This window comes from Leucoraja erinacea, chromosome 1, assembly GCF_028641065.1.
Source record: "Leucoraja erinacea ecotype New England chromosome 1, Leri_hhj_1, whole genome shotgun sequence".
Classification (NCBI taxonomy): domain Eukaryota; kingdom Metazoa; phylum Chordata; class Chondrichthyes; order Rajiformes; family Rajidae; genus Leucoraja; species Leucoraja erinaceus.
Genome location: NC_073377.1, coordinates 160,649,928 through 160,662,817, shown reverse-complemented (window position 1 = coordinate 160,662,817; position 12,890 = coordinate 160,649,928). Strand labels below are relative to the sequence as shown.

Here is a 12,890-nt window from a genome sequence, read left to right as displayed (position 1 = left end):
GTCGAAGCTCTTCTCCGGCGATCTCTGGCTAGGGATCCCAGACTCCGGATGGTAAGTCCACGCCACGCCCGCGGCTAGAAGCTCCACAGACCACAGCCCCATGATGCCAAAGTCGCCTGGTCAGTGATCGGAGAAATCCTTTTTGGTGATCCCCGGCTAGGGTTTGCCCGCTCTGCAATGGAAAAGTCCACGCTGCGCCCGCTGCTGAAGCTCTGGGCCCGACTCCGGGAAAGGCGGTTCCAATCCAAGCTGTTAGGCCGCGAGGGAGGCGGAGAAGCTTTTCTTCCCCACCTCCCCCCTACATAAGACATTAAAACAAACATTTGGACATACTAAACAAAACAAAAAAAGTCAAAATAGCGAACACGCCATGCAGGGCAGCCGACTCGCAGCGCCTCCAACCAACCAACCATATCAGGCTGAGATGCAGCCTGTCAGAATATTTTCTGTAGTTCATCCTAGATGTTAGAGAGAATCCTCATGGATATGCTGAAAATTCTCAGATGCCTAAGAATAACTAGAATAAGAAGAATGCCACTATAACACTGAACACCGGAGTGCCACAGGGCTGTGTGCTCAGCCCTCTCCTCTACTCCCTCTTCACCCACGACTGCATCCCAAAGTACGGATCCAACGCCATTATTAAGTTTGCTGACGATACCACGGTAGTAGGACTGATCAGCGACAACGATGAGTCAGCCTACAGGGATGAGATCCAGCACCTGACCACCTGGTGTGCCGACAATAACCTCATCCTCAACTCCAAAAAGACGAAGGAGATTATTGTCGACTTCAGGCAGACCAGAGGAGGCAGTCATACCGCCATCCATATCAACGGGACTGAGGTGGAGCGTGTCTCCAGCTATAAAGTGCATATCTCGGAGGACTTGTCCTGGTCCCTCAACACCTCCCCCTGATCAAAAGGCACAGCAGCGCACTTCCTTAGGAGGCTCAAGAAAGCCCACCTGTCCCCCCAGATCCTGACCAACTTTTACCGCTGTACAAGAGAGTATCCTGACCACCTGCTTCACGGTATGGTACAGCAGCTGCACTGCCACAGGAAAGCACTACAACGGGTGGTGAAAACATCGGTGCCCCGCTCCCTGCCGACTGAGACGGGCTGGGAAGATCATCAAAGACCCCTCACACCCCAACCATGGACTGTTTGCCCTCCTCCCATCAGGGAGGCGGTACAGGAGCCTCAGGTCACGTACCAGCAGGATGAGGAAAAGCTTCTATAACAACACAATCACACTGCTGAACTCGGAGTCCCGACGATAGACTTCTCTGGTCCCTCCGTCCCCCTTTGTTTAATCATTCTGTATTTCCTGATTATTCTGTATCTTCTCTCTTTCTATTTTTTTTCTTGTTTTTTCTCTTTATGTACAACTACTACGGTCTGACGCAAAACTGCATTTCGTTGTACTGATACTTGTATTTGTGCGATGACATTAAAGTTGAATTGAATTGAATTGAAAAAAGTAAATGTAACACGTCACCAAAACTCCTGTTGGCTATTACCCTTAGATTTTCCCCACTGAGACAATTTTAATACATCGACTGCTATCCCCTTGTATCAATCTACCTTTTCCCTCTTGAAAACCCACATTACACCAACAACCGCCCAGTCCTCAAATCGCAATCCCCTCTCCATTTTTGTTAAATCAGGTCTCAGCTTAGTGAAATTGCCTTTTCCTAAATTAGAACATTTACTCCTGGTCTGCCTGTAGCTCTTCAATTACCTAAGCTTCTGCCAGCATAAATCATTATCTTTCTCTTGCCAAGTCAATTTTTTATCCAATTTGCCACTGGCATTGAACAGAAATGCATTTTAACTTCCCCTACTATTCTACAACATGGGATTTGTCAAACAACTGCAAAAATCTATGTTACACATTGACACTCCTTGATAATTCCCCCCAAATTAAATTAACTTAGACAGACATGACCTTCCTTAAGAAATCCATGCTGGCTGTCTTTGAATAACTCGTCTCTCTAAATGCTGACTTGCTCCATCCTTTACATTTGTTTCCAAAAACATGCCCGTTTTTAAGTTGACTTGCTCTAACTACCCCTTTTGACTTTATGAAATCAACGCCATGGCAGTTTTTCCATTCCTCTCCACTTCAGCCATGTCAGATCTCAGCCCACTGAAATTAGCTATTTTTTAATGTAGAATTTTTACTCCTGGTCTACCTTTCTCCTCATCTAACAGTTAAATCTCACTGGATTATGATTGCTCCTTCCATCATGGTCCTCCCACTGTTGGTCTTGCCACATATTAATTAACATCATTCTTGAACTATTTTATGCATATTTTAATGCACTTTATACTGTGAATGTCTCCGTTAATTTTAGGTTACCGACAGCCAACAATCCACATCTGACTTGCAAGATAAGTTTATCCAGCTCACACTTGCAAACCTGCTTCTGTCTCATCTGACTGTTCACCATGCTTGCTGCCTGGACTTGCCTACAGTGGTTGAATATATCCTCCAAATCCTTAAAAGGTGCAACCTGTGACCTCACCGGGTGACTAGGGGGAGAGTTGTGGCTGAAGGTAGGAATCAACTCCTTTTGTTGCCTGCCTGGTCTCAGTTTCTTAAAGCTCAAGTGAATAGTCATGGATCACTGGGACTTATCCAACATTGGGCACAGGTCTCCAGGGCCGAACTGATGTGATCTTAAGCCCCACCTAGACCAGACTGGGTTGATAACTGCGGTCAGAGAGATGAGATGTCCAAGTGCTTATGTTGGACTTGGTTTAATACTCTGGTTTCAGATCGAGAGACAAGTGTACACTACTTGTAGTCATAGCTCTGTCATTCAAAAAAAGATACAATACTGATGTGCATGGGTCTGTCAATGTATGACATTAGGGTTTAGGGCTGCTGGCACACGTCCCTCACCGTAAAACAGTGGAGCATAATGCAAGTGGGCACAGGCTTGGTGAGGAGGAAAGGAGCACCAAACATATGGATCAGTGAACAGACAGTAGGGAGTCAGCAGAGTGGTGGTGAAGCATGGTGGAGCAGATGGTGGAGCAATGAAGGCTATAGTATTTCTGTCTTTGGATTTTGGTACTGCATGGTGAAAACAAAGCCTGTGTCTCATGCATGCCATCTGGTAATGGAATGGATATTAAATAATTTATTATAATATTCTTTTTCTGCATGCATTTCATAGCAATTTGCATTCAATTTTTTTTCTGAATACCTAAGTATTTAGGTTCCTCTGGACACTCCCAGCAAAATAATTACCATATTTTTACTCTTCAGTTCTACCCAAGTTGCCTCATTTGTTCAAACTTCCAAAAAAAATATCCTTCTCCACAGCTGTAAATGATTTCCATTAGTTTTCGCTGTTATGAATGGATCTCTCGCCCATGTTGTCTCAGTGTCCCACAGTGTGCTCTTACTCCCCCTCCCCCCAGGTGGAACAAGTCCCACAGTACTGCTCTTACTCCCCCTCCCCCCAGGTGGCAACAAGTAGGTCCTTTCCTTTCTCCCGACCAACCTTTGCATCCAACACTTCTCGAGACACCTTCTCCACAGATGCTGCCCGACCCGCTGAGTTACTCCGCCACTTCTTCGGTGTAAACCAACATCAGCAGTAGTTCCTCCCTACGCTTAGCAAGGGTCCCCGGGCCCGAAACCTCCTCCAGAGATGGTGAGTTACGCCATTACTTTGAAAGGATTTTATTATATATATCTTTTTTTGTGAACCGATATCCCGGCAATCCCTTGTGCCTTCTATCCTCGACTTACTGTTGCCTTTCCCCCCGAGTGGCGGCGTGTGAGCGTCGCCATGATGATGATGATGATGATAGCGGCGGCGGTGGTTGTTGTTGTTGTTGCTGTTCCTCCGATCAGTGGGGCTGATGTCATTGCCCAGCGCCGCGTGTGCGCGTGCGCGTGGGGCTGCCGCTCCGCCCTGTCCCACCCCGAGCCCCGCCTCCATCCCCTCGCCCCCCGCCCTGTTCTGCCAGCCCCGCCCCTCCTCACTCTCCCAGCCCCGCCCCTCCTCACCCTCCCAGCCCCCCCTCCTCACCATTCCAGCCCCGCCCCGTCCTGCCAGCCCCGCCCCTCCACCATTCCCGCCCCGCCCCGTCCTGCCAGCCCCGCCCCTCCTCACCCTCCCAGCCCCGCCCCTCCTCACCCTCCCAGCCCCGCCCCTCCTCACCCTCCCAGCCCCCGCCCCTCCTCACCCTCCCAGCCCCGCCCCTCCTCACCCTCCCAGCCCCGCCCCCCCCTCCCTCACCTCCCAGCCCCGCCCCCCTCACTCTCCCAGCCCCGCCCCTCCTCACCCTCCCAGCCCCGCCCCTCCTCACCCTCCCAGCCCCGCCCCTCCTCACCCTCCCAGTCCCGCCCCCTCCTCACCCTCCCAGCCCCGCCCCTCCTCACCCTCCCAGCCCCGCCCCTCCTCACCCTCCCAGCCCCGCCCCTCCTCACCCTCCCAGCCCCGCCCCTCCTCACCCTCCCAGCCCCGCCCCTCCCTCACCCTCCCAGCCCCCTCCCCTCCCTCCCCCCCCCCCACCCTGTCCTCCCAGCCCCACCCTCACCCTCCCAGCCCCGCCCCTCACCCTCCCAGCCCCGCCCCTCCTCACCCTTCCAGCCCCGCCCCTGTCCTGCCAGCCCCGCCCCTCCTCACCCTCCCAGCCCCGCCCCTCCCTCCCCCCCCCAGCCCCGCCCCTCACCCTCCCAGCCCCACCCTGTCCTCCCAGCCCCACCCTGTCCTCCCAGCCCCGCCCCTCCTCTCCAGCCCCGCCCCTCCCTTCCAGCCCCGCCCTGTCCTCCCAGCCCCGCCCCTCCTCACCCTCCCAGCCCCGCCCCTCCTCACCCGCTCCATTCCCCGCTTCACTTCCTCGCCCCCAAGTTCCAACTCCAGTGGGAACCAACGGCCAGAAGCGCTCGTGCGCCGGGACGGCCGTAGACACGGCGCGAGGCTGAGCGCGCAGGGAGCCGCCCCCCTCCCCCCCCACACACACACACACGGCGGCCGAGCGGCCATCAGGCAGAGGGGGGGGGGGAGGAGGGGGCGGCGGCGGCGCGATGCGAGAGCGAGCAAGGTTGGCAAGGCGAGGCGAGGAGTGGGGAAAGTTTGCAGGCTGCACCGGGCTCGGCGCTCGGCTGCGAGGCCGGCAGCGAGCAGCTGCTTGAGGATCTGAGCCACAAAAGAAGCTGCCGGAGTGGAGTGTGGAGTGGGCCTGGCTCCGGCTCCCCTCTCACAGTAGGGGACCGGGGTCGCCCCTGATGTTGGAGGAGCGAGGACAGCCCGTGGGACTTGGCACAACGAGTCCGCCCGCTTGCTATCCCCTGACTGAAGTACTGAAAGTGAGCGGGGCCCACGGTCCACCCCACCCCACCCCACCCCCGGCCTGCTGGTGGGGGGGCGGGGGGTGGCCAGGAGACGTCGGGGCGGCGGCGGCAGGAGCTGGAGGCGGTGTCGAGCCGTGGTGAACTGTGCACTTCATCTGGAGTCGGAGAGCGTCCTCATTCATTCTCCCCGCCACACGGGTAAGTTCCTTCATCCCTCACGCACATTGTGCTGCTCGTTGGGACCGGCGAGGAAAAGGAGACCACCTCTAGGTGTGTTGGAGTGGAAAGTAGACGATGAAGACCGTAATTATGTCCTTAACCTCATTCATTCGCCAGGTAGGTGTCTCAGTCATCCCATTAGAAGTTGATCTACGCGAACATTTGGCAAGTTTAGATTATCAGATCAATTGATGGTGTTTGAAGTCAAACATTCATAGGCTCTCATTACCGTTAGAAAAGTCACGGATGCCTGGATGGAGATCCGATAGTTTAACCGTGTTCATTCATCTCTGCTAATGTATAATATTCCCTTCTACCTCCAGTTAAAATGGTGAGGAGATCTGTTTATTTTTCCCAAGTACTGAAGCAAAGTTAGGTTTCCAATATTCTGCACCTCGCAGCTTTTGGTACCAAATCGTTTTTAGTTCCCTGCTGTTTTTTTAATTCTTTGCTTGAAGTTAATTTTGAAAGATTACCTTGAAGTTAATTATCTAAACTTCACAAACAATCATCTAATCGCTCCACTTGGTGCTCATTCCGGTGAATAGTGTTTGGAATAGTGAATATTAGCAAGCGTTGTTTTTTTATCGTGTCATTTTGCAGGCTACATTGATAATTGCAGTATATATACTTTTGAATTAGTTATATAATAATTCCTTGGACTTGAAGCCTTTCAGGTCAATTTTCTTATTGTGACTTGGAATATTGTTTTAATAGGAATTTATATTTTATAAAATTAATACATAATTAAAAATGGTAAAAGATGCTTGTAGGTAATTGAGAGTTTAACATTTATTATCAATTATATCATATGTTAGTCATTACCACCACACATTGAGTATTCAGATGTCAACATGCAGGTTCAGATCTCACACACCAAAATGGGTTTGAAAGGTGCATTACACAGCAGCCTTTTGTCAAGTCAAGTCAAGTTTATTTGTCACATACACATACGAGATGTGCAGTGAAATGAAAGTGGCAATGCTCGCGGAACAACAAAACAACCAAACAAATTATAAACACAATCATAACACGCATATTATTTTACATAATAAATAATAGAAGGAAAAACGTTCTGTACAGTTAGTCCCTGGTGAGAAAGGCGTTTACAGTCCGAATTGCCTCTGGGAAGAAACTCCTTCTCAACCTCTCCGTTCTCACTGCATGGCAACGGAGGCGTTTGCCTGACTGTAGCGGCTGGAACAGTCCGTTGCAGGGGTGGAAGAGGTCTCTCATGATTTTGTTTGCTCTGGAGTTGCACCTCCTGTTGTATAGTTCCTGCAGGGGGGTGAGTGAAGTTCCCATAGTGCGTTCGGCCGAACGCACTACTCTCTGCAGAGCCTTCTTGTCCTTGGCAGAGCAATTCCCGAACCAGATGGTAATGTTCCCGGACAAGATGCTTTCCACCGCCGCTGCGTAGAAGCACTGGAGGATCCTCGGAGACACTCTGAATTTCCTCAATTGCCTGAGGTGGTAAAGGCGCTGCCTTGCCTTACTCACCAGTGCTGAGGCGTGTGATGACCATGTCAAATCCTCAGAGATGTGGACTCCCAGATATTTAAAACAGTTCACCCTATCCACAGGATCCCCATTTATACTCAATGGAGTGTACGTCCTCGGATGATGTGCCCTCCTAAAGTCCATGATCAGCTCCTTCGTTTTTTTGATGTTCAAGAGGAGGCTGTTCTCCTGGCACCAGAGTGCTAGATCAGCCACCTCCTCCCGGTAGGCCCTCTCATCATTGTCTGAGATCAGGCCCACCACCACAGTGTCATCAGCAAACTTAATTATTGAATTGGAGCTGAACCTAGCCACACAGTCATGTGTGTACAGGGAGTACAATAGGGGGCTGAGGACGCAACCCTGGGGCGATCCTGTGCTCAGGGTGAGGGACTTCGATGTATTCCCTCCCATCTTGACTACCTGGCGCCTGGCGGTGAGAAAGTCCAGGACCCAGGCACACAGGGAGGTGTTGAGCCCCAATTCCAGTAGCTTCCCGGCCAGTCTGGTGGGGACTATCGTGTTGAAGGCTGAACTGTAGTCTATGAACAGCAATCTCACGTAGCCCCCCTTCTGGCTGTCCAGATGGGAGAGAGCGGTGTGCAAGACCTGGGAGACCGCATCGTCCGTGGACCTGTTCGGACGGTATGCAAACTGCAACGGGTCCATGTTCCGAGGGAGGAAGGCGCAGATGTGATTCTTCACCAGCCTCTCAAAGCATTTCATGACTACCGAGGTAAGGGCCACCGGACGGTAGTCATTCAGGCAGGCTGGGGAGGCATTTTTTGGTACCGGTACAATGATGGATTTTTTGAAGCAGGCAGGGACCACGGACTTGTCCAGGGAGAGGTTGAATAATGTAGTGAGCACTGGAGCTAGCTGCGTAGCACAGGACTTGAGTACTCGCCCCGAGATGCCATCGGGGCCTGCAGCTTTTCTTGTGTTCACCATCTATACAAGTTGCATCTTGCTTGAGTGTGCCCTACAGCACAGATCTTTAATCCAGAGAGTTTTAGATGGCAGTGCTTCATCATAAACAATTCCTTTTGTTGGATCATTTGACCACAGGATTCCTTATATTGTGTGGATTTTGGTCTTTTTTAAAGATGTGATTCTGGAGCACTAAGTCCTTTGTTATTGTGCTGTTAGAGATGAAATGGTACAGATTCCAATGCATCACTCTGCTTATTATAATGAGGGATTGCATGAATTGGAAAACTATGAAACCCATCTTTGATTACGGAATGTACTTTTGGAAACTGATTAAGACCAGTACTAATCGATTCTTCAAACTTATGGTTTGAAGACGAAGAGGGAGAAATTAATAAAGGTGTCACAACTTGAAAAAACTTGGTGTTCTGCTTCAGTTACAGCCAGTAATGCTTATCGTTCATCTTACCAGATCAATGGATGGCATTTGAAGTCCAAAATGTATCGGGTCGACAGATCTCTGAGGTGAACTCTGTGTTCAAACAGGCTCAAGAATTGCAGTGCAGCAAATGATCCATTGGGGTCTGATCTGTGCTGTACTTTGAAGGGAGGTCCCTGATGAGTAACTGAGCAGGTCTGGCAGCTTCTCTGGAGAAAGTGGATAGGTGACGTTTTGGGTCGGGACTGGTTTTGGATCAAGACCCTTTTCAGACTGGTCTGAAGAAGGGTCCCAACCCAAAACATCTCCTATCCATTTTTTCCAGAGATGCTGCCAGACTGGGTGAGTTGTGTCTTTGACCCAAAACATAACTGTTTCTCTTGTCATTGACACTGCATGACTTGCTGAATATGTTCAGCATTCTGTCTTTGTGTCACTAAGGTGAATCTTTGTTGAACTCCCTGTGACTTGCCTTTCCTTTGAAAGACTTACACACAATATTCTAGGCCCAGTGCCCCATTTATAATTGCAGTAAGATGATATTATAACTTTGAACTTATTGCAATAAAGTCCAGTATGTAGTATACTTTCATAAATGTTTATACCTGATTGCTAAGAGAGCTTGGATCTTCTCAACACTTGTACTTTTTAATCTCCCATATTTAAAAACAAATAATGAGAAAATCAATTGTTGTACCAAAGTGGATAATTTTGCATTTTTCCATGTTGTGTTCAATTAAACCATGTCCGTGCTATGCTTCAGGGGTAATGCCGGATTCAGCAGTGACCACACCGACACTCGCAGGAAGGTGAACGTGCATGATAGGTTTCATTTACAGTGCCAGGACCACATAGGGGTGTTATCCCTCGTCATCGGGGCACATGTGTAGTGGTGCTGGTGGCTTATCCCAGTCACTCAGTCCTGGTATTGAAGGCGTGGTGATCTCTGGCTTCTTCCTGCAGTTCACCCTTGCGATGACAGGAAATGCTGGCGGCCTCTGATTTATCCTGGCAGCTCGGCTTTTGGGCTGGAAGAGGCGGCACTGGTGTTCTCTGGCTTATCCTGGCAGTTCAGACTTTGCCTCCATGTGTGGGTGCAGTCCCTCATTGTCCAGAGACCGGAAGAGGCACTGCCGTCTCAGGCTTGCCCCGGCGCTCTGTCTTATCCAAAGTAGAGGCGTGGTTGTCTAGGGCTTCTTCCTGGCAGGCCAGTTTTGACCACACGGTGGTGTTGGTGGTCTTCCTCGGTCCTGCAACAGGGGAGGCAGCTAGCAGGGAAATATTCCATTTTCTCTCCTTTCCGATAAGCAGGTGGTAGACGGGGTTTAGGTGGGTTAATCCAATGTTGGCTAATTGGACCCACATGTTACCAGCGATGCTGAGGATTGGCCTCTCCTGGCCTCTGCCAGTGATGGGAATCAGAGCGCATCCAAGGAGAAGGGCAGGGGTGCTCTTACACTTACTGTATACTCCACAAATTTCTCACTGTCAGGCAGCTTTTTATATCACCCGTCAACTTGGATATATCGTACTTTGTACTCTCATTCAAATTGGTAATATAGATCATGATCAACTAAAACCTCAAAACAGATCCCTGTAGGACATTTGTCAAAATCTTGCAACCCATGAATTGCCTTTTTGTTCCTACTCAATGTTTTCTGTCCATTAACCAATGTTCATTTTGCACAGTATGATGTACTTTAATCTCTTGTGTGGCATCTTATCAAAGGTTGTCCAGAAAAGACCTGCGATCACCCTGCACACTAACACTATCCTCGACACTGGGGACAATTTTTATTTTTACTGAAACCAGTTAACCTACAAACCTGTACATCTTTGGTGTGGAGGAAACCAGAGTTCCTAGTGAAAACATACAAACTCAGTACAGACATCATGTGTAGTTAGGAACAGAACCGGGTCTCTTGAGCTGCAAGGCAGCAACTCTACCACTGCACGACTGTGCGGTCCTAATTCTGTTGGGCCCAAAATACCCAAATAGCTTTGTTGAACATGATTTTACTTTCATAAATCCATGTTGACTCTGCCTGATTTCATATTTATTCTTAAGTGCCTTGTCACTATATAATGAATACCAAGCACTTTCCCACAACCTATGTCAGACATTGTTTCCTGTTTTCCCTCTCTTGTTAATAGTGACAACTGCATATAAGCCCCCACAGTGACACCTGTTTGCTTGCGAGTAGTCGCCCAAAGAGTCGTACCTTTTTCAGATCGTCGCTGGATTTTCAACATTTTCAACATTTTCGGCGACCTGCTGCAACTATGACAGGTGCCGTCAGTCGTCCAAAAAAATTGTGTAAGTGGGACAGGCCCTTTATGGAAATCATGACATTAGAGATGCGTCTAACATGGGAACATAAATGATATAGGTGGCAAATTAAATGAGCAATATTGAGTGGAAGCTGAATTTCAGGAGTGCGTATTTGTCTAGGTCAGTATGTTGAGAAACCAAAGAAATGTGTTGAGTGGAAAGGTTATTGGTGAAGCATTCCGACCCCAAATGCTTTCCCTATCCATGTTCTCCAGTGATGCTGCTTGACCTGCTGAGTTACTCCAGCACTTTGTCTTGTTTAAACTAGCACCTGCAGTTCGTTGTTCCAACAGGTTATTGGTGATCTTGGAGTTGGGAAAGAGTGAGCGTTTTGTGACAATTTAAAAAAACTAAAATGTAAATGTGAATGTGAAACCAGTCTTTAACTTGATTAAAACAAACTGAGTCTAACTGGCTATGTAGAGTTTCTACAAGAATATAAAATTGAAAAGGTTAGCAGAAGTTAATGTGGATCCCTTGCAGACAAAAGCAGGAGAAATTATAATGGGGAATAAAGAAAAGGCATTGAAATTAAACAATGATTTTGTGTCTGTCTTAATGAAATGCATATAGGGGAAAACTACAGGTCCATGTAAAGCAAAGAAATTCACTTGGATAAAAAACTAACAGGATTCAATCTATAAATCCCTTGAACCAGATGGCCTGCACCCAAGAGTTTTGAATGAGATGCGTATGGTGATAATTGATTACTGGTTATATCTTCCAATCTTGCATAAATTCTCGTAGATTGTAAGGTAGCAAATGTAAATGCACTTTTTTTTAAATGGAGTGGAAAAAAGAGAATGGAAAATCAGTTAGCCTGTTATCAATAGCAGCAATAATGTTAGAATGTATTCCAAAGGAATAGTTGTTGTTGTGCAAGTGCCAAACAAGATTAATTAAGCAAAATTAGAACATGGAGTATCGGGGACTATATGCTGCGTGGATTGAGATGTGACTTGTTGAGGTGCTGCAGAGATCGATACTGGGGCTCTTGCTGGCAGTGATTTGGATGAGGAAAATCTGCGTTGAAGTTACAGGGTGGCTGATATGCAAAGCTAAATGATAATGTGGGCCGTGAAAAGGATGCAGAGTGACTTTGGGGGATGTATTTGGGTGAGGTAAGTGTACACATGCCGGACATGGAATATATAGTGTGTGGGAAAAATCAAAAAATGGATGATCTATCCTCTTTGGTAGAGGATGAAAAAGGGCAGAGTATTTCGTTTGAACGATGTTTTGTTCAGTTGCACTTTAATTTCTTCTCAAATTGCGAAATGTTGACATGCATGTTCACTTAGTAACTAGGAAGACAAATTATATGTTTAATTTTCTGCCAAAAGATTTGAACACAAGAATAGATCCACCTCGATTAAACTCTTGAGCGCCCATATGACCCCATCTGGAATGTTATGTGCAAGGCTTGTCTCCCTATTTAAGGAAGGATGTACTTGCAAAGTTATACTGGATTAGTTCTTGGGATGGCATTTTAGTCATACTAGACTAAGTGGGACCCGTTGGGTCCCAGTCACACGGGAGGCCTGGTCCCCCCCCAACACAACCTATTCCCCAATGCAATATTCCACCACTCACCCGTTCCCCCAACGCAACCCGTTCCCCCAAAGCAATATTCCACTACTTGGGGGAGGGGGTGTGGGGAAGGGGGGGGGGGGGGGGGAGTGGATGTGGTGGATGTGGGGAAGGGGAATGTGGGGAGGGGGAGTTCGCACTCTGCTCACCCCGCACCTTCAGCTTTCGGCCTCATGCATCAGATCCCGGTTCCACTCCAGCTTCAATCAGAGACTTGCGGATCAACTCAGCAGCTTCCGTCGCTGGCCGCAGCTGGTCGTCGCAGCACACTCTCCGCAGGCTGCACACTCTCCGCGAGCTGCTGACTCTCCAAAAGCTGCTCAACATGCTGCGCCCCTTCAGCTTTTTATTCTCCTCGCCACAGCGGGTTCCGGAAGGGGCGGTTTTTACGATTTTTAAACCTTCATAACTTTTGCACTATTTCACTGATCGGAACAAAACTTATTTGACTTGCAGCAGAGTAGAATGGTGAGTAAGGTGGAAAAAAATCGTAGCGCTACGGGGGATCGTTTTTGTGCAAATTTAAATACAACGCAGTCCGGAAGTGGCCAAGATCAGAGTT

The 12,890-nt window shown here is 48.6% G+C and overlaps 1 protein-coding gene and 1 long non-coding RNA gene across 3 annotated transcripts in view; one reads left to right on the top strand and one right to left on the bottom strand.

Annotated features, from left to right (window-relative positions):
* Positions 1 to 3,849, bottom strand: part of LOC129704044 (uncharacterized) — a 78,601-nt gene extending 74,752 nt beyond the window's left edge. The window contains exon 1 of the long non-coding RNA XR_008724674.1: positions 3,768 to 3,849. This is a non-coding gene — a long non-coding RNA (uncharacterized LOC129704044). The remainder of the gene's footprint in view (positions 1 to 3,767) is intronic.
* A 1,208-nt stretch (positions 3,850 to 5,057) lies between these two features.
* Positions 5,058 to 12,890, top strand: part of fbxw7 (F-box and WD repeat domain containing 7) — a 241,037-nt gene continuing 233,204 nt past the window's right edge. The window contains exon 1 of one of the 2 annotated variants that reach the window (XM_055646783.1): positions 5,058 to 5,654. In XM_055646783.1, the coding sequence (XP_055502758.1) occupies positions 5,613 to 5,654 (42 nt within the window). In that variant the 5' untranslated portion in view covers positions 5,058 to 5,612. The remainder of the gene's footprint in view (positions 5,655 to 12,890) is intronic. The other variant, XM_055646791.1, reaches the window with a different exon arrangement.